Source organism: Lampetra planeri, chromosome 15, assembly GCF_965212315.1.
Source record: "Lampetra planeri chromosome 15, kcLamPlan1.2.h2, whole genome shotgun sequence".
NCBI classification, from domain to species: domain Eukaryota; kingdom Metazoa; phylum Chordata; class Hyperoartia; order Petromyzontiformes; family Petromyzontidae; genus Lampetra; species Lampetra planeri.
The window spans coordinates 1,142,833-1,167,114 of NC_136121.1; the positions used below are offsets into that span (position 1 = coordinate 1,142,833).

At 45.2% G+C, this 24,282-nt stretch overlaps 1 protein-coding gene across 3 annotated transcripts in view; it reads left to right on the forward strand.

Annotated features, from left to right (window-relative positions):
* LOC144722587 (volume-regulated anion channel subunit LRRC8D-like) overlaps positions 1-19,905 on the forward strand; it is a 70,742-nt gene extending 50,837 nt beyond the window's left edge. For all 3 annotated transcript variants that reach the window (XM_078600805.1, XM_078600804.1, XM_078600802.1), the window contains 2 exons: positions 2,956-4,103; positions 15,572-19,905. In XM_078600805.1, the coding sequence (XP_078456931.1) occupies positions 2,956-4,103; positions 15,572-16,573 (2,150 nt within the window). In that variant the 3' untranslated portion in view covers positions 16,574-19,905. The remainder of the gene's footprint in view (positions 1-2,955; positions 4,104-15,571) is intronic.
* The last annotated feature ends 4,377 nt before the right edge of the window (positions 19,906-24,282 follow it).

The window sequence follows — 24,282 nt, forward strand, 5'->3', positions numbered from 1 at the left end:
GCAGCACCACGTCTGTTGACCACTCATTGATATGCTAATTTTTTCTCTAACCCTCCTCCCTCTCTCTGCCTCCGCCCCCCCCTCTGTCTATTTAAGGCCACCACACAGAGACGATCACCCCTCTCTGTTACCTGTGTTGCTCTCGCTATGTATCTTGGTGATATCTGTCTGCTAATATGTCTGTCTATAGTTTTCTGGTTAGATTTTATGTCGCTATTTCATTATACCTGATGATGATTGCTTGTGTTGCAATCGAAACGTCGTATTCTATTATTTAATTTAATTTATTATTTTATCTTTAGACGTGACTTAACCGAAAGAAACAAATAATAATTCCTGCAGTCACGAAAGTTCTAAAATTAAGAATGAATATTTTAACCAATTGTCCATTTTGTGAGGTATCCTAACTAGCTAGTAACTGCAAGGGAAAGAAACAAAATTCAACGGAAGCCACATTGTTTACGACCAATGAATTGAGGAAAGTATTTTACATAATTCTAGGTTACCATATGGATTTACATTTTATCGTAGTTATTTTATATTGGCAGATTCATACATGATTTTTCACTGATGACTCTCACTTACGATATAATGTCACATTTATAAATCACCTAATGCACCTCCTGGGACATTGCCACGTACCCCAGTGGCCCGCATGCCCACATGGTTGAGAACCACCGCTGTACACAACCGACACTCCATGAGCATATCGTTGACTGCCACGATCAAGCCTGTGCCGCTTTGCGTGTCCAAGTTTGCCCAGCAGCCAACCCATTCTCAAAGCGGGGACTGTTTCTACGTCGTAATGCTTCTCAGGCACGAGTGTTGGCCACGTCGCCCCGGATGTTTCGCATTTTGCACATAATGAACATGCGCAACATCACGCGGCTTGTGCAAAAGCGCCGTTCCTCTCACCACCGCTGCATGCGTTGTCATGGGTCTAGCAGGCGGGCGAGTCTGATGTCTCGTCAAGGCCACCAAGGATAAGGAAAAACGGCGCCTTCGCGACACATAATCTCCTCTGGATAGATTAACGAAAGGGGTTTGAACGCACGGCAGGAATGCCGTTTTGATTGGAAAGGACCGGGGAGCGCAGTTATGAGGAGTTGTGGCCAGGGGTTACACAAACCTTGCACAAGATCAATCTGACACTTAATTTTTATTGACTGCCGAAAGGACGGTCTGCAACAAGTATTACACTTGAAAAAAGAAGTTGACTAAAATTTTAATCACACTGATCTTTTGCCAGCATAAATCATAGCAATAATAATAAAATGTCAGATTGTATTATTCTTTATGACCTAGTCTCACTAGGAGTGTCAGACCAGAGAACAACACCAAAAAGCGAACAGGACATGTGTATGTACGTTGAACGTCTTTCGCACCATACGTAGCACAAAGACATGCAGATATCAAAGAACATTAATATCTCTGGTTGAGCAGCGATATCTCCGGCACCTTTTCAAAGACAATGCACATGTTATCAGAGCATGTTTGTTTACATGTTCGACCACAAGCATGCGTGGTTAATGGCATACTTGATGCCTTGCAGCAGGGTGTCTATTTGGTGTTTAAACATAAAATGTAAAGCCTATTCTCTTTTTTTTATCATCACAAAAAATATATACTATTTGGTGTTTTATTCATGCAAGAAACGCGTGTCGTCGTCAGTGATTGATTCGTCAAATTATGCCAAGTCTACGCAAGAGGCATGTAACTATTTGCCCCCCCCCTCTCGCGAGTCAATCAACTGGCAAGATTTGGAGATGCAATTTGATTCAAGAATCGACTTGTTTTCTCCCACTTTGTGGTTCAGGTAGCGTCCTCTCGTGGTTGAGGGGGTCGCATGCCCCCGTTCTATGACTCGTTGCACGCGTCGTGCACCCGTGTAGCGCGCTAATGTGTAACATACGCTTTTGGAATCATTGCAGGTCTCCTGAGCATCTCTTAATGCCTCAACAAATGGTCGAATTCTACATTGAATTCTCATTGTAAATGGCATGTTCTAATGATAGGGATAATTCTATTTGACTTAAACTAATGGCTTCTTGTGAAAGAGTCCACATCAGGTGGCGTATTATTATTCCATGGTTGACCCCTGAGTGGAGTTGGGCTGACTTGAATTTGGCCATGGTTTCAACTTATGTCCTTGCTATTGGAAGTCTGTTGCTCCACCAGCTGAGCTATATCACAGCCCCAATACCTTACATCTGTTTAATTAATGAAACATAACTTGTATTATTTTCTATAATTGCTTCTTGATTAAATGGTGGCATCTTTTTGCTGGAATTTCATTAAAACTCTAACGAAGTGTGTGTCGAATACAACAATTAAAGATCAACGTGTGTAGTGTTTGAGACTGAGAATACAACTACTGACCGTGGAACGACTGAATGTGTTCCCTTTGCTTAAATTGACTTTTGCTAATTAAACAACACTCTGTGGCAAGCGCATTTCAGCTGCACGATATATAGCCCAGTGGTGGCATTGGACCAAATTCAGTGTTCACCATGAATACACCAGCACCTGCAGCCCTTAGCCATAGCAACAGTTCATCCGATGTTAAACCACGGTACGCAGTTAACGAGGAAGTGGCTGGCAAGAGAGAGAGGCTTTTGAGTGAGCCCGGCTTGAAAATTGGGAGCCTGTGCTCAAGACACGGATGCAGTAGAATGGGCACTGCGTGCTGCCCCCAGCCATTGTCTTCACAAAGAGCTCTCCCAGGGCATCGGATGTCATAATGTTCTGAGGCCATGCCCCTACTGGACATCTGTGAAAAAGAGCTTTATAGCTCATCGGATTCCTCCTGTCTAAATAAATGTTCCTATTCTGATTCAGAGCTCGAATTCATGATGCCAATTGTGTACTGGCGTGCATTTTAGTTTACATTCTATTGTGTTTCTCCTAACAAGCACACGTGTAATGGTTATGCTTTTGTGTTTGTTTCCACCCCAGATTCTAGTCCCAGTGGCAGACAAACGGGGATGGAATACATGCAATACATCTTCGTGAATCAGAAATGCTACCACGATGTTTTGCCTTGGATATCCAAGTACATGCCTTTCCTTGCCTTAATTCACACGGTCATCCTGATGGCGAGCAGCAACTTCTGGTTCAAGTATCCCAAGACGAGTTCCAAACTCGAGCACTTTGTCTCCATCCTGGGCAAGTGCTTCGAGTCTCCGTGGACCACCAAGGCCCTGTCGGAGACGGCGTGCGAGGAGTCGGAGGTTACCGGGACCGCTCCGCAGCACCAGAGCAAGCTGTCCGACCACGCGTCTCCTCCCAAGAGCAACTTGGGCTCGGTGAGCGCCGGCGATGAGGGCAGCCTCAACCCCAGCATGCCCATGTTCGCCAAGGACCAGGAGAGCGTTCCGCTGGCGCCGGTGGACAAGCAGATGCACGAGACGTCCATCCAGAGCGGCGTGAGCGTCACCATCTTGGACAAGAAGGACGGCGAGCAGGCGAAGGCGCTCTTCGAGAAGGTGCGCAAGTTTCGCCTCCACGTGGAGGAGAGCGACATCATCTACCAGCTGTACACCTTGCAGAGCCTCGTGAAGACTCTGAAGATCCTGCTCATCGTGGGCTACACGTCATACTTCGTGGATCAGATCCAGTTCTTGCACGAGTGCGCGCCGGACGTGGAGGAGCTGATTGGATACACCACGTTCTGCTGCACGCACACGCTGGCCTACCTGCTCCGCAAGGTGCTCTACACCTACATGGCCGTGGTTGTGCTCTATGGCCTTGTGTGCTTCTACACGCTCTACTGGCTCTTTAAGCGGCCCCTGAAGGAGTACTCGTTCGAGAAGGTGCGCGAGGAGAGCAACTTCAGCGACATCCCCGACGTGAAGAACGACTTCGCCTTCCTCATGCACATGATCGACCAGTACGACTCGCTCTACTCCAAGCGCTTCGCCGTCTTCCTGTCGGAGGTGAGCGAGAACAAGCTGCGCCAGCTGAGCCTCAACCACGAGTGGAGCTACGAGAAGCTGCGCCAGCATGTCACCAAGAATGCGCAGGACAAGATGGAGCTGCACCTGCTCATGCTGTCGGGCGTCCCCGAGGCCGTGTTCGACATCCTGGACCTGGAGATTCTCAAGGTAACGATCTTTTCTCTTGCCGGGGGGGGGGTTTGGAAGCCCCTGTGTTGTGTCCGGGGGCAACCCAGGGGATTTGCAGAGCCAGATTGTACGCGCCCGCGTAGAAACCTTTTCATCAGACTGCTGCCGGATGAGGGGGCCTCCCCCACCGACGCCTCGTAGGCCATGAGGAATATTTGACCGTACTTCACCACGCTGGTCAGTGGCGGCTCATTGAATGTGGGGTGCAGGAACAACGATGGGATTTTCTGCACTGCCCATAGCGCCTCCTGCTGCTGCATCTGCCTTATTGCACGTGGTGCTCACCCATCCGCGCACGGCACTATCCTTGCTCAACGCTGCCAAGTTCACGGCGTCTGATGGGGGTCGGGTGCATGCCGGGTGCACTGTTCATCGAGTTGGATGAATTGTCATTTATCCATTGAATTTACTCGTCTCGTATTACCTTAAGCGAACGCGAATGATTTAATATGGTGGTACGCAGATCGTTTTATGCCGATGGTGGCTATAACTGAGCACCACGCGAGCACGCACACTGCTCACATTTTAAACATTAGAGATCAACGGGCAAGTACTTATTTAGTTTTATTATACTTATTTAGTTTTTATTTCGCCATCAAGATTGAGCTCCAGATAACCAAGCTAATGTTGTGGTGTTGTACGTCTGGAAGTTAAACTTTTTTCGCGTTGTACCTAGTCAGCCGTGCTAATCGCAGTTGCAGGCAAAGGACAACGAACTAAACACAGAGGAGTTTTAAAGAAATTCGTTTTCAATCTTGATTTAAAAGTCCATAGCTCCAGTGGTTTCCTCTTATTGAATGCTCGGTTGTAACAGACTGGACTGGAATATGGATAGCTGGTATCGATGATGTTTGAAGACAGGATTTGCAAATCTTTAAACGTGTACAGCTTGGAAAACATGTAAACATACATGTAGTCGTTTACAACTTAGAATGACACGTTGTTCACGGTGACGTCTGCATCTCGCATGTGCCATAAGGCACAGCGCCATCGCACGCCGACCGTTCTCTTCGGGAGTTAGACAGAACACCGCCTTATTTTTATGCTCCAGTGCTTTTAGTCAAATAAACAATTCACCAAACGTAAGCTTTAATAACGACAATGTTAGCATCATTCTGTCTGTAAAAATTATGAAGGATTCTCATTTTTAAATCCTTTATATTAAGTTCGCTTGCTTGCTTGCGTGCTTGCTTGCGTGCTTGCTTGCTTGCTTACGACCGTGCAAATCTTTCGGTCGTTTTTTAACCCACTTCCAGTGATCCAATCGAGCTGACATTTTCCACACAGACTCGTTGTGCGAGACAATTAATGTTCGTGAAAAAAAAAAAATTACACTTTTTAGGCAAAAAAAATTTATTTTACATTTATTCAAATAGAACTCATTCATGGCTTTGGCTGAACGTCACAGTGTAGGAGCCCAGAGCGTGACACCTCCACAGGCCGTGGCGGAGTAGCGCAGTGGGTAGCGCCCTCGCTTCCCATGCCAAAGGTCGCGGGATCGATCCCCGCGTCCTCCACAGGCGAATATATTTTTAAATCCTTTATATTACGTTCGCTTGCTTGCTTAGGACCGTGCAAAATTTTACACTGTTTAGGGAAAACAAATTAAATATTTAATTACCAATTGCTTAATACTGGCAGACAATCATCTGACCCATAGGTGGCAGTCATCTCAAGCCAGAGGACGAGAAGACTAGCCGCCACGCATATAAAGGATTTATAGTGAAAAACTTTGTTTTTACGGGTTTACTTGTTAATTGTAAATTGTGATGCGAAATATAAAAAAAATTACTGCAAAGTTTAATCTTTGATTGTTAATATTTTCGTAGTCTTGCGCTATATTGGTCTCTAATTTATTAAATCACGTGTTGTTACGTGCGTGATGCTATTGAGCATTTTGTTTCGTAAAATATGTTATAAGAGCGGAAACAAATACACTCAGATGTTAAGCTTTTATTGGGTTTATCTTGCAAAAACGAATCACGTTTGCCCCAGATGCTCGTACGTAACTGATCACCACTGCCCTTTCACCTATTATTGATTATGGAGACAATCAGTAAAACCAGCTGACATCTGTGTGGACTTGCGATACCCCCCACCACCATCCCGCTGTCACTATGGGCAACCAAGTTGGGCAACAGTGGACGCATGTCCTCCATGCATGATGCAAACGGTGGCGTATCATATATCACATTCATAATACATTGTGTGGCCTACCTTAACGTGTATAGTTCATGACACCATGACTGTAATTACCTTGTGTAGAAATTTGACATTTTTTATTCCATGCCACGTTCAGCGCTGTCCCATTTAGCCCGCCGCGTACATGTTCTCCATAGAGCTGGCATTCACATTGTGGCTTACACAGCACCGTCAAACGTACACCCTGACCATACCCACCACCTTCACTGTCAGTCAACAGCCATCAGTCACACAAGACAAAGACCCCCCCCCCCCCGTTTCGCATTAACAGACTGTTGGGGCAAGTGCTGTTAGCGAATAGCACCTATGAAGGCCGGCACGGCGCATGATAGGGGTGGTGTGTAGCAAACGCCTCGCCCAGCCGCATTGGTCCTCCCAGTGGGGATGTTTACACCACGCACCAGGTACTCATTTGAGGCTGAGTCGACCTAAGCGAGGCCCACGACCGGTTCAGATAATCGTCACTGGCGGTGTTGTGCCATGAGCGGGAATCGAACTCGGGTCACCAGGTTCCCAACCAAGCGTATATTTACATACTTTAAAACGCACCGAACTTCTTTTGCACCGTGCGTAGCCAACCGAACGCAATGAATCGGAGGTTGTGTTGAGCATGTTTTATTGGAAGGACATATAAACAGTGTGTGTGTGGGCACCTGCTCCACAATAGAGGCCACCAATTGCAGGGGAGGATATTTCACTGGGTCTTGCTATCTTAAAAAAAAATACCCACAAATAGCATCTGACACGGGACCGTGTAGCAGCAGCAGCAGCAAACGGCTAGCCGCCCATAGTGACTCCCCCCCCGCCATCCCCCTGGCCACGAGTATCTCAACCGCACAGACTCCCATCCCGCACACGAGATAGTAGACACTGCGTGCCGTCTAACCATTAGTAAAACACGAGAAAGAGAGCAGTGAGGGGTTACTGCAAAAGCTCGGAATATATAACCACTGCTTAAAATATTAGACCAATGGCTCATTGGGTTTCACGTTCGTATCTGTGTACAGTCGGTCAGTGCATTGGATGTTACGCTTAGAGTTGTAAAGGCCATCCGTGTTGAAAATAACCGCGTGTGCCAGGCGTGCCGTTAACCAATTATATTGTCAAAGTCAACGGCCCCATGTCGTGCAGAGCGTGAAGTTGTTCTCTACTCCTGTGGAGTCAATGGTGGAAATACGTCGAGTATGATCATACTGTTGACTTTACATCAAGTCATGGTGACCAAGTGGTACCTATTTTATCATCCCAAAGGGGATGATGATGGGCTGAATTACCACTGACTGGGTTTTGCACCCGTATACTTGTTGATAAAATTACTGCTGCACTACTGTAGTTATTATATTACTAAATAGTACACTCTTGCAAGGTTTTAACCACTTAAAAGCAATTTATCACGGTGTAAATCATAGTGAACAATTGTGTGTGCGTAACAACAAAAAACTAAGTTGAAAATAGTTCCACGAGCGAAGTGTCCCATCTTTTATGCTGTCAGCAATATTGGAATGCTGCGTTCTCATAGCGAAAACCAATTGTTGTTGAATACAATTGTAATTGCTTTCGCGAAAGCCTGCGAAACGTCTTGAGCGTTCCCGATCCGAACAAAGCCAGCGCATCCTGTAAATGTACACGTCCTCCCGAGTTGCGTTACTGTTGCGGCACAAATCTAATGTAAAATAAGTAATATTAAACACGCTTTAATGAAATGTACCGTGCGAGTGATGGCAGAGCTCCACGACTCCTGGAAGTGGCCCCGAAGCTTGCCATAACGTAAGGGGCCGTGGTGATTTACAGCCAACGTGAGTTGAGCGTGGACAATTAAACCCGGGAAAAAGATTGTTTAATTTTTTTTTTTATGATAGAATATAGTATTGTCATCATTATGACATACCTATACCAAGTTTGCAGTCGATACGACATTTGGAAGACGGTTGAAATTGAGTTACAAGATTTGAGGATACGACAACAGAGTTAAATAAAAGCGTGTAAAATATAAAAAATACATATTTTTATTTTTTTATGATAGAATATAGTCTTGTCATCAGTATGACATAAGTATACCAAGTTTGCAGTCGATAGCACATTGGGAAGTGGGTAAAAATTGAGTTACAAGATTTTTTTAAGGATACGACAACAGACGGAGTGAGTTAAATAAAAGCGTGTAAAATAGGTGACGGGTAAAAAGTGACTTTTCTAAGCCAGGGCCGTACGCGATCTACTGCTGTCCGCTCAGCAACGGCTGGCTGTACCGCGGTGAGCCAAATAAATAATGCACGAGGAGTATGGAACTACAGTGCAGCTTTATTTCCGAAAGGTATTCGGACATCGCCTGATCAGCCTCACAGACCGTCGGGAAGGTGGGGGGGGGTTATCAAGCACCTCTAAAGTTATCAAGCACCGATGAACCCCATCGCATCGTACAAAGGGGGGCTAGCTGCACGACCCTGCACGTGTCTCCCGATTTCTGGCGTCCCCCCCCCGCAAGCTGCTTGTATTGGTCGAGTTAACCCAGGGGACACCTGGGACAGTTTCAGATAAAATCTGCCACCGCCCAGTGATGTTCGGCAAAGGTTTCGTATGCGTCTGAAAAACAAGTTTGCCTAGACTAAAGTATGCATCTATCTTTGACGTCCTGGCAAAAAGGACTTCAGTGCCCCTATTGTCTGTCGTTGATCTAAAGCAGCAACAAAGGGAGATCATTAGCCGGGCCTTGCTGATCATCTGACTGCAGAACGAATCAACAACGTCAGGAGTTTGGGACGAGATCGCGATGACATCACCAGACATCGCCAGAATGATGCCCAGTTGTCACTGTGATTATTACAACTCCACAAACATTACATACTCGGGAATTGTATCTCACAAATCTTACATCGGTATCATTAATAATGAAGGTGATGTTGTGTTAGATCATGTAAGTGTAAATGCGTCGTTAAACCCGCCACCACCCGACGCAGCCAACCAGTAAAGGTTTGTCACGTAAACGAAGCGTGCCACTTAGTTGCTACTATAGCCCACCGGTGTGCTGGAGAGTAAATCCACAACAATTTAGAATGTGAGTAAGCGTGACGTTTCGCTGGTAGTTTCATCCGGCTACTTGGGGCGGCGATTGTGTCGAAAAACCTTTATTACGAATAATATTGGTCGCGAAACCCACGTGTCAAACCATCTGTTTTCTGATCACTGCAGTGGTGGTTATAGCCCGATAGGATATCAGAACAATCTCTTTGTATAAACATCGCTGAATGGATTTTCAAATACTTTGAGTTATAATCTTATGTAAGACTACGAGTTACACTCAAGGTAAACATTGTATACATTACTTCACTCGGAATTTTTTTGATGAGAGAATTCTTTTGAGATGGGTGGTGGTGGGAATCCGGTTTCAAGTAGGAATCTGTGTGGGTGGCTTTCCTGTAAAGGAAAGCCACCCACACAGATTCCCACCACCACCCATCTCAAAAGAATTCTCTCATCAAAACGCTATACCACAGAGCCCATGGCATTTCTGACCAACACCACCTGGCCGGTGAATTAAGACATGTACATCGGGCCCTCAGGATGAACGGATACTCTGACCGCACTATCCGCCAAGCTGTTTCTCCCACCACACAGAAACAGCCACATGAAACTTCGACCAAAACTATCACGTTACCATACATAGCAGGCGTGACCAAAAAGATCTCCAAAATTCTAAACAAACATAAGATCCAAGTCCGATTCAGTACAGTGCATAAAATCCGTGATCTGATTCCATCTGTGAAGGATGTCGTTCCTGACTTACAGTATCCTGGAGTCTACAAATTGAGTTGCAGTTGTGGTGATTGCTACATTGGAGAAACGAAACGTCATGTTTCTGATCGTGTCCGCGAGCACAAGTCAGATCTGAAACACGGCAGAACTGATTCTTCGGCCGTTGCCGATCATTGCTACAACTCGGTGGGCTCTCATGAAATTGTCTTTTCCGAGACCAAGGTGCTCTGCAAACCTCCTGGCTACCATCAAAGGTTTGTACACGAAGCCATACAAATATACAAACACAGACATAATTTCAACCGTGATGATGGTTACAAACTGAGTAATCATTGGAAAGATGTGATTAACCATGCAAAAAAGATTTAACTACACTTATTTGGACCATCTTATATGACAGACAACTATAACAGGTTATTGATAGACAGCCAGGCTTGTTTTACCATGTTTAGTTGTTTCTTTTTTCACACTATTGTTATGTAGGCCAGGCTTAGTCACAAACCGTACCTCTCCATAACAAAGGCTCAGCCTCTTAAGCCTCACCTTATCATATCAATAAAAAGTGTGCCGTACTTGGCCCTTCCCCCTCTCCAACCATTATATATACGGAGTGGTAGCGCTTGTAATCTCTCATTTACTTGATACAGCTGTCGTGGCTGTGACGGTTCCACCTGAAGACGGAAGCTTGTGTTGCCTCCGAAACGTCGTGATTTTTATTTTATTTTACTTTTATTAATTTTAATGTTTTACCTACGTGACTTTACCGAAAAAACCTAAGAATATGAATCCTTGCATTCACGAAAGCTTCAAATCTAGAAAGATTGTTCTGATGTCCTAAAGCGCAGCATAAATATACAGCATACTCATTGCTTATGCAACACAAATCTCCATTGACTATGAATGTAATGTAAACTCCAGACTACGTATAATGTATATGTTGTTTACAATGCGTTTATTAACGGGAGCGTTTGAAAGTCATGCACAATTAATGAATGACAGGCTCGCAGTGGTGCAATGCTTAGACCCAGAGCGCCTCTTAGTGGCCATGCGTCAGAATGCAGGTCATAGCTTTATATTTTTGAACTCAGTACAATACGAAACCATGTTTTTTTAATTTTACCAGGTAAGGCCCCACTGAGCCATATAGCTTTTTTTTAGTAGCAACCTGGCCACAAATGATAGCACATCGAAGTGGCTTATCATGTGGAAATTTATAGCAGCCAATACTCTCAACGCATGATGTGTATTCCATTTGTGGAGGGGAACACCGGAGGACTGGAGAAAATCCACGCAATCACGGGGAGAGAGAGAGAGAATATGCAAACTCCAAATATACAGGCGTCAGGTTCAGGATCGACCCCACGACCTCCTGTATACCAGACGGGGTAGCTAACATCTCGCCATTGTGGGGTGTCAGTAAACAGATTGCTTGCAGTCATGTGAACTTGCATAAAAGCTCCCCACCACTTACTATTAATGACAAGAGTAGTTTAAAGTATACCAAATATGTGCACATTCATGACTAGTGCAGTGCCAACAGGGTTGTCTTTGTGTACGTTCACAAGGGAACAGTGACATGGTGGTTTGCACACCGCAACATGAACCCAGTAACCAGGGTTCAATTCCCAGCCATGGATAACATCAGTGGCGAGTGGTACCTCAACCCATCTTGAGACCTCCCCCGTGTCAGTTCAATATTAAACGAGTGCCTCGTGTGGTGTGTGAACATCATTAGTGGAGAGACAAAGGTGGCTGGCGTTGGTGATGACCACCATTCTCTCATTTGCCGTTCCAGCCGTAATAGGTGACCACAAGCAGCACTTGCCCCAACAGTCTGTGTAGCTTTACGGGGATCTGATTGCAGGAGCCATTTATAATCCCACGAATTTTCATGTAAATCCAGCAGCGTCCTAATTAAAAATATATATATATGTAGAGAAGCCCTGACCCATGCCTTTGAATCCATTCCTACTAATTGTAAACATCATCACCAACTCGGGTACTGAAGTCACTCAACGCGGTCCCAATTCCCCGAAGGGCTCCTCCGCAATACCCGAGCTATGAGGCCTTCAAAAGCATCCTCCTTCATGTGCCCAGTCGGCTACATATGGTGCGAAAGCAGTTCAATATCCATATATTTTCATCTTCGGTGGGAGCACAGGCAACCACTATCACCATTTTATAGTGTCTGTTGCTAGACAGGTAAACGCGCAACTCTGGAACATACAACCTCGCCACCATGTTTTCACACCGTATTCATTATTGTGGGAAACACACCACCATCCTGTGTTGTATAATGTTAGTCTGTCCCATGTAGAGAGGTGTCCCCCATATCTCCTGTATTCCACAGTGATGATTCTGATTTCCCCGCACCTCCGATGAGCACGATTGGCTACGTATGGTGCGAAAGAAGTTCAACATACATGCGTACACGGTGCTAGTCTGCATTTTGACAGAACAATGGTCGCCACTGACATCCAGAGTGTCTGTGTTCCAAATAGCCAGCTGTAGCAATTGCCTTTTATATTCTGGGGAGCTGTCACAGGCGAGGATTTCGGTCACTCAGCTCGGCCGAATGTGGTTTGGACAGAAGAGATAAAGGCTTCTCTGTCTCCTTTCGGCCTCCAGCACATGTCTGTCAAATGGTGGCCTGCAGCTGGTACTTGAGTCATTATATGTTTGTGTGTTTCATGCACAGCGATAACCAGCCCATCACTCTGCTCTCGCCTGCTGCTGTGCAGAGCGAGGCATCCAGTCCCATTCGTGGTGTGATCTCACTGACGCTTATTCTGCGGAATACACGAAGGATGTCCCAAAAAAGTAGATGTTGATGCGCAGGAATATCTTGAACATTTGTCCTACGTCCAGCATAATCACCATCCTGTTATATGCAGTGGCATGCATTATGCCCAGCCAGGGCCCACCTTTCCACCTCGGAGGGATTCCTGAGCGTCACGCGTGACCATTTTGCAAAGAGCATCATGACATCCTAATAAGGGCTGCAGATCAGGGAGTGCCAGATTAGGACTAAACAGTGGATGGGGCAACAGAGTCCACCCAAACTGTAGCATGGCTCCAGTTGCCCTCGGGCTTGTGCGTGGTCTGGCACTGTGCCGGAGGGGGGGGGCAAGAGGCCTTCTGCCTTTTCAATGTCTGGGGGTGTATATTGGCTATAAACGTACGTTCAGTTTTGCAGCGATTCAGAAACATGCACACGTGAAGCATTTTCATGACAAACTTAGACAAAAACGGACGTATTATGTTTAGGGTGTCCCTCATATTTCCATGTAGGATAACGATTAACTGCATGTATTTTAGTTTTTCAACACGTGGCGTTATAGGCATCCTCGGCCACGGGAAAAAAAAACAATCTGTTGTCGAGAGACTGGCCCCCTGCATGGGAACGTTCTGCCGATACTGGCCAAAAGGCGGCCCCATACATTTAACTGCTCGACCTGAGCGATGTGTGTTCTGATACTTGCATTTGCCTTTTGGCGTTGGTCTCTGGTCTGACACTGGTCGTGAGCCTCGGCCATATACAAGACTGTCTCTTGTGCAGTCCAATCAGTTGCGAGGACAATGCATATATTATTAGCAAATTATGTTTTTTGCATGTTTTTCCACAAGCCCCGTGTGATTAATGCAGGCTTTTGATGCCTTGTGATAGATGTGTCTATTTGGTGTTTGAACATCTTAACACCTCCTGTTTTATTGTCAGAAAAGGTAAATATAGCATTCTTATTTTTCATCATCGTAGATAATACGCATTGCCCCCCATGGAAATAAAACCATGGTATATACTCAATAAAACCAATGTGAATATGACTACACGCTTAACACATGTTTAGAAACATGAATTTAGATCATTTGGCTATTGCTATAAATTTCCACACGATAAGCCACTTCGTTGAGTTATCATTTGTTGCCAGATCGTTTCTGAAAAATAGCTACATAGCTCAAATGGGCCTTACCTGGTAAAATAAAAAATACGTTTATAATTCCTCATTCTCATTTTTTGATGAAACCTCAAAGGTAATTTGTTGGAGTCGGCTATGTGATTTGAAACTCGAGAAGAGCATGAGAGAAAAAAAATGTACGTAAAATGATTGGTTGTGAGTTTGCCAGATTTGGCTAAATATCGGCTGGAGCCTGTCAAAAGCACAACCATCAACAACTGCCATTCACCACTAAGTGACGGTGACGTCACCACGGTGCCTTTGCCAGGCCAGGTACACTTAGAGACCACGTGAGTGTCGAAGGCTCGCTGAGAGGAGGTCTCGGGACAGACCCGGCTGGTGCCATAGGTTGGCTGACTGAGATGACTGGTAGATGCATCAGCTGTACCCCCTACTGTGCCTCCAGGAAGCACAGCCCAGCCGCCGCCTGTCTCGCCACGAGGATACTTCGGGACACTTTGGGCCATTTGCTCATTTTCTGTGGGAGAGCATTAGGTCAAATCTGCTACTCAGGGGGCAGATTCTTAGGTTTTCCCAGGGCTTGTTTAAAATAATTGACCACGTGGTCCTGGAATGGTGAGTAGCTTGAAGCCATTTTTTTAAAGCACTAAAAACGTTGATAAAAAAGTTTTAGTTGCTCTATAATTTGAATGTGTCACTCAAGCACCGACTGAAAATGCAGTGACACGGCCGGTGTTTAACTCATTTATTCACGAATGATGGAATGCCATCCATACTTTGAACTTCTGTGTTTTGTATTGTTACATTATATACTTTGAAATCCTCGTTCTAATTTACAAAACATCGAAATCAGCGAGTCTCAAGATGGTTTACAACTCAGAGTGGGGGGCCGGGGTGGGGGGAGGATAAAAAAAGGATTTTAGGAGAGGTGGTTGAGGGCTCTGAGCTAAAGAGGTAAAACGGAGTGAGCCGTCGTCGGAGCAAGAAGAGGGAACTGGTGAAACCTGACTTGGGACATTGGGAGGGAGAGAGTTGCAGATGAAAGGGGCAGCTGCAGAGAGGTGGCGATAATTAATGCGTGCGTGGTGTGTTGGCTGAACAAGAGGGAAAAGGCGTGCCCGGTGCATGCTTTTAACATGCACCGTCTGATGAACTTTCTTCGCACCATACGTAGCCAACCATGATAATTTGAGGTGCGCGGTAAGAACTAACTAAACACAAAAAAGCAGTTCTAAAGAAATTCGATTTTAATTGAAAGTGCATAGCTCCAGTGTCTTCCTAACATCGGAAGGAAGAGCGTTCGAGATGGCCGCAGAGGTGCATACAAAAGTGCGCGATGCGGTAACCGTCTTTGTTCGGTGGTTAGCTAAATGCCGCTGCTGCAAGGATGAGCGGAGTTTGCGTGATGGTTTATGCTCCTTGACGAGATCAGCAGCAAGCTATCGTGATTGTGTTGACCAACTTCTAGGTTCATTAGCACGGATGTTCTTTACGCGTCACAAATAACGTTTGTAACGATTGCTCATCGTCACCAGCGTGACACCGCGTGTGTTCATGACGTCCTCTCGTCCCTCGCAGCTCGAGCTCATCCCGGATGTGAAGCTGCCCGCCAAGATCTCGCAGATGAGCCGCCTCCAGGAGCTCTGGCTGCACCACTGCCCGGCCAAGTGCGACGCGTCGGCGCTGTCCTTCCTGCGCGACCGCCTGCGCGTGCTGCACCTCAAGTTCACCGACGTGGACGAGATCCCGGCCTGGATTTACACCCTGCGTAACCTAAGGGACCTCTACCTCATCGGCAACCTCAACTCTGAGAACAACAAGGTCATCGCGCTGGAGTCGCTCAGGGAGCTGCGTCACCTCAAGCTGCTGCAGCTGAAGAGCAACCTGGCCAAGATCCCGTCCAACCTCGCGGACATCGCCACGCACCTGCAGAAGCTCTACATCCACAACGATGGCACGCACCTCCTCGTCCTCAACAACCTGAAAAAGCTGGTGAACCTCACCGAGCTGGAGCTGCAGTACTGCGAGCTGGAGCGCATCCCGCATGCAGTGTTCAGTTTGATGAGTCTGCAGGAGATTGACCTGAAGGGAAACAGCATCCAGACTATTGAGGAGATTGTGAGCTTCCAGCATCTCAAGAGGCTCACCTCCATCAAGCTTTGGCACAACAAAATAGCGGTCATACCGGCGTCTATCGCATACGTGAAAAATCTCGAGCGTTTAAATCTGTCCAACAACAAATTGGAGGCGTTTCCGAACGCGGTCTTAAACTGCGTCAAGCTCCGGCACCTGGAACTGAATCACAACCAGATCGAGTCGATTCCGCTGGAGGTGGGAACGCTGCAGAATCTGCAGCACCTGTCGCTGACCAATAACCGGCTGAAGGAGCTGCCGGCGGAACTTTCCAACTGCTCCAGGCTGCGGATGCTGCTGCTTTCCGGCAATCAGTTGAAGGACGTGCCAGCGGGCCTTGTCCGCCGTCTGCCACAGCTGCACTTGGAGATCAAGGGAAACCCGATTGAGACGACGCTTCCTGAAGTTCAAATCCTACTCGACTCTGGAGGCCCCACGTACTCCTAACTTTTGACGTGCCCAACGATGGAACGCACATTTTTCCACCTTATTCCCAATGCATAGTTTATTTTAGTAACCACCCTGCACTTGTTACTACGTATGTAAGGCTTCGGATAATTATCTTAAAATAATGAAAGAGCCAATGTTTGCATGACAATTTTTTTTTTTTATTCGAGGTCCAAAAGTTTCGAGGATTAGCGCCGTGTGATTGGAGCGTGACATTGACGGAAATGATCAGCACAGTGGTTACAATCACAGCCGTGTAATGGGCTGGGGGAGCAATGTTTGCACAAACAGAAAACTAAATCAAATTCAGAAACTATTTATTGCCACGTTGGTGAGATAAATTTTGCAGCATCCTCCATTTCAAAGTGGCGCGCGTGTGATTACGGATCTTAAGGTGGCTTAATAGTGATTGAGGTGACGTGTTAACTCAGAGATTTAAAATCATGGAATGACCAGGATAGCAAAACACATCGCAAACTACAAATGTAGCTGTAGTTATAGATTGTCATCTGAAAGTTCAAAGTAAGATTGTTTTCCAGCCATCGATTCAAATTGATTCGTATGCCAATGTTAGGAATTGAACAAATATTTCACAAATATAACCGAACAAAGGAAGGAATATTCACGCGAAAGTACGAAAAAATACAATTCCAAAATGTGATAACCAAAGCGAGTTTTTGAATTGTGACCCCAAATTGGGACAGTTCATAAAATAATGAGGGAATTGGTGCAGGGGTTTAATTCGTCCATGAGTTGGTCAATCTGGCTTTGGAGAGTGATGAGGGGACAACATTTGAATTCCGTATCATCCCAATCTCACACGATTTGTTCACCCATCTCCTGAACAAATTTGCCATTCCTGTCCCTTAGTGTCGTGCACAAATGATTTGTCCCATCCCATCCCTTGGGAGGCAGCAGACAAAAAGTAGTGCAAAAGACAAAAAACAGTACAGATGGAAATTCAGAGATATGGTAAAAAAGGGGATGCTGCACAATACACGAAATGTCAATAGCATACAGACCAGACGAAACAAACCATGCTCCAAATACAGAACGAGAATGTACGCATGTATGTTGAACTTCTTTCGCACCGTACGTAGTCAACCGTGCTCAGTGGAGGTGCGGAGGAAGGACAACAAATGAAAACAAATCGTTTTCAATGTAGATCAGTGGATTGCTCCTGCGGCTTCCCGATATCGGAAACAAGAGCGTTCCAGACGTCCGCAGAAGCGCATCTGAAAGCGCCGCGCGATGCGGCGACCGTCTTTGTTCGATGGCCAGCCAAAAGCCGACGCTGCTGCTGCTGCGAGGAAGGCCAGAGGAAGTACCCTTGGCGAGAGTGCAGATACAATCGGCGCATACCAAGGCCTTGCTCTCCTCCCAACACGGGGGAGGCTCGGCGTCAAGGGGACGGTGCACTGAAGGGCCAGTGGTCAGAATATATTTTTTATCTGTTAATAATAGTTTGATTGCAACCAAAATCTAGGGTAATTCTTTTTTTTTCATTTCCACGATCAATGTCATTTTATGAAATGGAAATCGTCAAAAATGTCTCTTACGATTAATTATTACGGTGGGGAAAAACATTGTCCCGACGAGACAAAAAACTGAGAAATGTGATACAAATGTGTACAAACAAGAGGGATAATCCCTTGAATCGAATCAGAAAACCGCATCACCTAGTTGAATTAATTGTATCACTGCCACGTACACGTGCGGTAATGTACACGGGGGTGTGCATGGGCATGCACGCATGTGTTACATTATTGTTCAAGATGTTCCGATCTCTCTCCCCACAAACACTTGCACCTTCCCCAAATCCCCTAAGCTCAACTCCCGTCTCATCTCATCCCATCACATGTTTCTCTCTGCCGTCCCATCCCGTGAAGTTCTAAAATCAATGATCCTGTCCTTGTCATTTCCTGTGGATATCGTCCCTTTTGCCGCCTATCACCATCATTTATGTTCATTCCCTGCCCGCGGGAGCCCCATCGCAATCCTCTCTCTCTCGCCGGGAGATGCCTTGGACTGACCAGTAAAAGCCACTGGTAATGCAATGCCCACTCTCAACCTTCAAAACACTGAAATATTGCACAATATTCAGGTGTTGTCAATGTCCTGGGCAGATCTAGTCAGCTAAGTGTTTTACTAGAAGTGCGATTCAGACGGAAGTCAACACGTCGTGCAATGTCTTTATTCAGGTGGCTAGAAGCTCGCGCCTAGAGTAGGGGTGGTGGGCGTTGTATCCACGGTGGATCAGAGCCCCACATTGGGTGCTTATGGAGAGACTTGTCACATGCTGCTGCTGCTCACGTCGTCTGCCTGATCTCTCCCTCCCCACAGAATCACCCGTCAGTCCAACAAACCCCTGCGCTCTCTTTCTGCCACGCATTCGGATTTCACGGTTGGCGGTGTCATGGCTTGTGTATGAATATTCTCAAGAATTTGCGCCTCTTTACACTTTGCATACATTTCAAGCTGTCATCGTTTTTTTGCATTTATAATCTTGACATTGGCTGACTATTTGCACTTGATTTAGTTTATTTTTGCGATGTACAAATAGCGTGGGGTATTCAATCTAGGATGTCCCCACAACACTTGAGGGGGGCGGCTGGGGGGAGGGGTGGGCACAACGGTAACACAAATGAGGTGCAAAGGAGGACGTTAACAGCTGGTATAATGTGGGGGTGATGGTTTCATTGATTACAATTAAAACCAACCCGAAAATTTGTTTATTCACACAGGGGAGATACCTCTGCAAAAATGGTGAATGTGTAACGGTCCCTGGCAGTTCTACCGTGATGGACTGCGTGGTGAAGTTATATTAATGTCGGTTTGCCGTTACGTCCACGTGTGTTCACTTGCAGTCTTACAGTGGTCACTTGTCGACTGCCATTAACAGTGTTTAATGAGACCTGCCATGTGTCATGTGTTGGTTGCATTGCCATCAACCTGTGCACATTTGGTCACGGAGGAAGGCATAAAAAAGTAATGTAAAAATCTATATTTTCTGTAATGATATTTGTGATAGCAAAATTTAAATCAATAATCCAAATCCATACCATACCTTAATGAAAATCCAGTTGTTAACTTTTAGAGCCCTGCAGATGGATAGCCCAGAGCCCACGTTGTTTTGTCAGCACGCGTTTCATGGACCAATGCTTAAATAAGAGGAAACATGTTTAGAGTAATTCCAACTTTGTTTATATATGCATAGCAAAGATGACTTTGTATATCAAAGCTATCTTTTCATTTGCTTTATCAAAATTTGCACAAATGTATGTTGCTGTTCCTATGCTGAAACTTAAAATTAGATTTTTTTTTCTATTGAATCATGTCATTGTTTTTATTCCGGTTACGTTCACACACAAGCTGAAATATATTTTCAGCCTGGTTGAACTGTTGTCGCAGTTATTGTTAAGGAACACCTGATAAGGCTGTCACAGCCTTCCATTGCTCGTGCAATTAGTCTGAGTTGTAATATGAATACTTTTAACTTTGGATAGAAAGAGAGCGACTCAGAGGCACGAGGAACGACAGATAGATGTGAAGAAAGCCATGCGATGAGCCATCACCCAGCTCTGCAGTCCTCTATTAAGGTGCTGTCAACCAATTGGTATTTATTATATGTTGGGAGGAAATCGCAGCACTCGCAGAAAACCCACATTAAACTAAACTATTTATTTTACCAGGTAAGGCCCACTGAGCTATGTAGCTTTTTTTCAGAAGCGACCTGACCGCAAATTAGAGATTAACAAAGTGGCTTATCACGTGCAATTCTATAGCAGCCAAATAATCTAAACGCATGTCTAAATACGTGGAGGGAAAAACCAGAGGACCCAGAGAAAATCCACGCAACCACTGGGAGGAACATGCAAGCTCCAAATATACAGCAGGCGTCGGGGTCGGGATCGAACCCACGGCCTCCAGGCGAGGTCGTTAACATCTCGCCACCGCAACACCAACCGGTGCCAGGGGGAACCACCATCCCATACAGACGGAGCAGGTGGAGTCCACATTTTCCTCCATACTGCATTCTCCTGGCGAGCCAGGTATGGCACCTTGACGTCCACGGGAAAGAATTTTCACATTTTCACGATCCACCAACCCTGCTGCCTCCAGTGTGCTTGATTGCAGGCTGCAGGCTTCTTGTGCGTAAATGTGCGTGTTTTAACATTAAACACTCACGTTTTTTGGATCCATAGGAAGCACATTTATCAGACAAACCCTATAAAAAATGTTTCACAATAGGACATGCCTTTTCCATGTTACCTGCATCAATTGTGGCACATTCCATAGTCTGCACAATCACAAAAAGGTGGGAAATGTGTGCTTCAAACTATTTTGCGCAATTGAACACTTATTTTACATGGACTGCTATTGTTCAAGTCATTATGGATAACAGGACAAATATGAGGGTGTTCAATACATCGTGCCATTTTTCAGAGAACGCCATTCCAGACTATACTTAATAAGGTCCCGTGATATAGCTGCTCAATCCGAGATATTCATACTTTGATACCTGCATTGCCTTTGTGCCGTTCTCGCCTTTTGTTATCGTTCTCTAGTCTGACACTGGTGAGACTAGGCCATAAAGGAGGCTGCTGTCTCTAGTGTAGGCCAATCGGTTTCAAAGACAATGCCAAATATTATGAGGACATGTTTGTTTGCATGTTCACCACAAAGTACGTGTGGTTAATGCAGACCTAATTCCTTGCAAAAAGTATTTCGTGTTTTATTGGAAGCACGGGTAAAACCTTTATTTATTTTTCATGCTTAATCATGCTGATAAAATCACTAAAATATTTTCGCCTCGGTGGCTTCCAAAGGTTGGAACACCAGCAGCAGCAGAGACATATTTTGGTTTGTGCTCAGGCTATGGCCCCACCACTGCTTTTTCACAGCATCGTCACCATTAAACCACCTTCCACTTTGAGCTTCTCCCGGAGGTCTGCGCAGACGGAGGACCAGGTCTGGGCTGCATGCATGACGTTCCAGATCATGACTTAAAGCTTTCGTGACTGCAGGAATTCATATTTCTTTGGGTCTTTCGGTAAAGTCACGTAGATAGCTTAAAAAAATAATAAAATAAAAAAAACTACGACGTTTCGATCGCAACAAAAGCGACCATCATTAAGTGGAAAAAGGGGGGGAAGCCACGAAAGGCAAGCTGTTTTAAAGGTTTAAACTGGGCGTAGCCCAAGGGTCCTGCAATCAGAACGAAGTGGGCGGGGCACAAGTGCCGCGGGGCCAGCACAAGCGGAGATTGTTATGTTAATGTGAAATCGGAGACTTAAGAGAAGGGTAGACGCATGAGCCGTGGAGAAATTAACAATTTGTGGTACGCCCAAGCTCTCAAGACGAATGGATATTTGGACTACACAATCCGTAAAGCTGTCACCCCAACTGTTGGGAAGAGAGCTATCTGTGGACCCAATCAAAACCATCACCTTGCCATACATAGCAGGGGTCACCAAAAATATTTCCAAAATCATGAGCAAACACAAGATCCAGGTTCGATTTAACACAGTGCACAAAATTCGTGATCTGATCCCATCTGTGAAGGATAAGATCCATGACATGCAATACCCCGGCGTCTTCAAACTAAACTGTGTCTGTGGCAGTAGTTACATTGAGGAAACTAAGCGACGTGTCTTGAACCGTGTTCGTGAGTATAAGGCAGAGATGAAACACGGGAGGACCAACACTTCAGCCATGGCTGATCATTGTTTTAATGCGGTTTGCTCACGAAATTGATTTCTCTAAGACGAAGGTACTTTGCAAGCCCACTGGCTATCAAAGATTCGTTCATGAAGCCATCCATATATACAGACAGACACAATTTCAACCGAGAGGATGGGTACAAACTCAGCAATCATTGGAAGGACGTCATCAACCAGTTTAAGTCATAACTAGCTGTGATATTTCCATCTTGTCACCTTCTGATGTTAGTTTTATTTTACTAAAGATGGGACGAGAAATTCCAGTCCCTGCAGTGTTGCCCCTGCATTGAGCGTACCACAAGCTGTTAATTTCTCCACGGCTCATGCGTAGACCCTTCTCTTGATTCTCCGATTTCACATTAACATAACCATCTCTGCTTGTGCTCGCCCCAGGGCACTTGTGCCCCGCCCACTTCGTTCTGATTCCAGGACGCTTGGTCTACGCCCAGTTTAAACCTTTAAAACAGCTTGCCTTTAGTGGCTTCCCCCCATTTTTCCACCTGATGACGGTCGCTTGTGACCTCGTAGTTTTTTGTTTCTTTTTGATATTTTTTGAACCTATCTACGTGACTTTACCGAAAGACCAAAATAAATATGAGTTCCAGAACATCCCATCCAACATGTCCCAACAGTTCCACCTTTAACATGTAGTAAAGTCTTCGCGACCAATATCATTAACAGAGGTTTTTTGGGTTAGATCGCGTAAATATGAATGTCGTTAAAACCGCCACCACCCGATATAGCGAATTAGTAAGGTTTGTCAAGTAAACAGAACATGCCAATTCGTTACTATTATAGCACACCGGTGTGTTGGAGAGCAAGCCCACAACATTACAAATCGAGTTCCGACGTTTCTCCAGTAATTACAACTAACATCATCAGGCCGCAGCCAGATTTGTGGAGAAATCCTCCTGTTTGGTTCTTAAATAGAGGGATACATGTGATGTGTAAATGTGGGTTTACTCTCCAACACACCGGTGAGCTGTACTACTAATAATAATGAATTGCCATGTTTTATTTACGTGACACACCTTACTAATTGTTATTTGGTTCTTTCGGTAAAGTCACGTAGATATAAAATAAAATTCAAATAATAAAAAGCATCAGACGACCGCTTGTGTTGCGATCGAAACATCGTGAGTTTTTGTTTTATTTTATTTTCTATCTACGTGACTTTACCGAAATAACCAAAGAATATGAATTCCTGTAGTCATGAAAGTTTTAAGTCAATCTTACTAACTGTGTCGGGTGGTGGTGGGTTAAACGACACATCTATAGTTCCACCTTGGCACATGCAGCATGTCCATATATTAATGACAAATATTAGACTCCATCTAATATTAATGTCTCAAAGTGGTCGATGTTTGAAGTGGAAACATCGACTGGCCTACCACTTCATTTGTTATAAAACAAAAAACTAGCATCCTGATCACAGCCATTCCACTCATTTGTGAACGTTGTTTATCTTCAACAGTGTATGAAGATAAGCAGTGTACAACAGCTTGCTGCTTTTCTAATGTGCAGTTGTGCAATGACCCCCCCCCTCCCCCCCCCCCCCATAGTTGGTCACATGACAAATGTGACCAACAACATCTACAACATATAAAGATATCAAGTGAATTCCCGACACGTACTTTTTTCCCAGGGGAAACATGATTAATCTCAATAGCAAGATATGAACATCTCAATCGGGGTGTGACAGCCTCGTCGGCTTACTACGACCTCATTGGAGGAATCCAGATTGGCTTTTCGCAAATAACCTCCAGATTGGTTCGGGCAATGCGGTTTGGAGAGAGACCTCCGGACAGATAGCCGGATCTGCATCTGCTGGTGGAGATGCAAACCTGTCAACCCGTTATCAGTGCCTATCTTATTACAGACCAATTTAGGCCTTATTGGTCATCATGTGTCCTTACAAATCTCAACGTTCATCCTACAAAGTCCCATCATTAGGGAGAAACACAAAGAGAATGTGTTTTTGTTTTC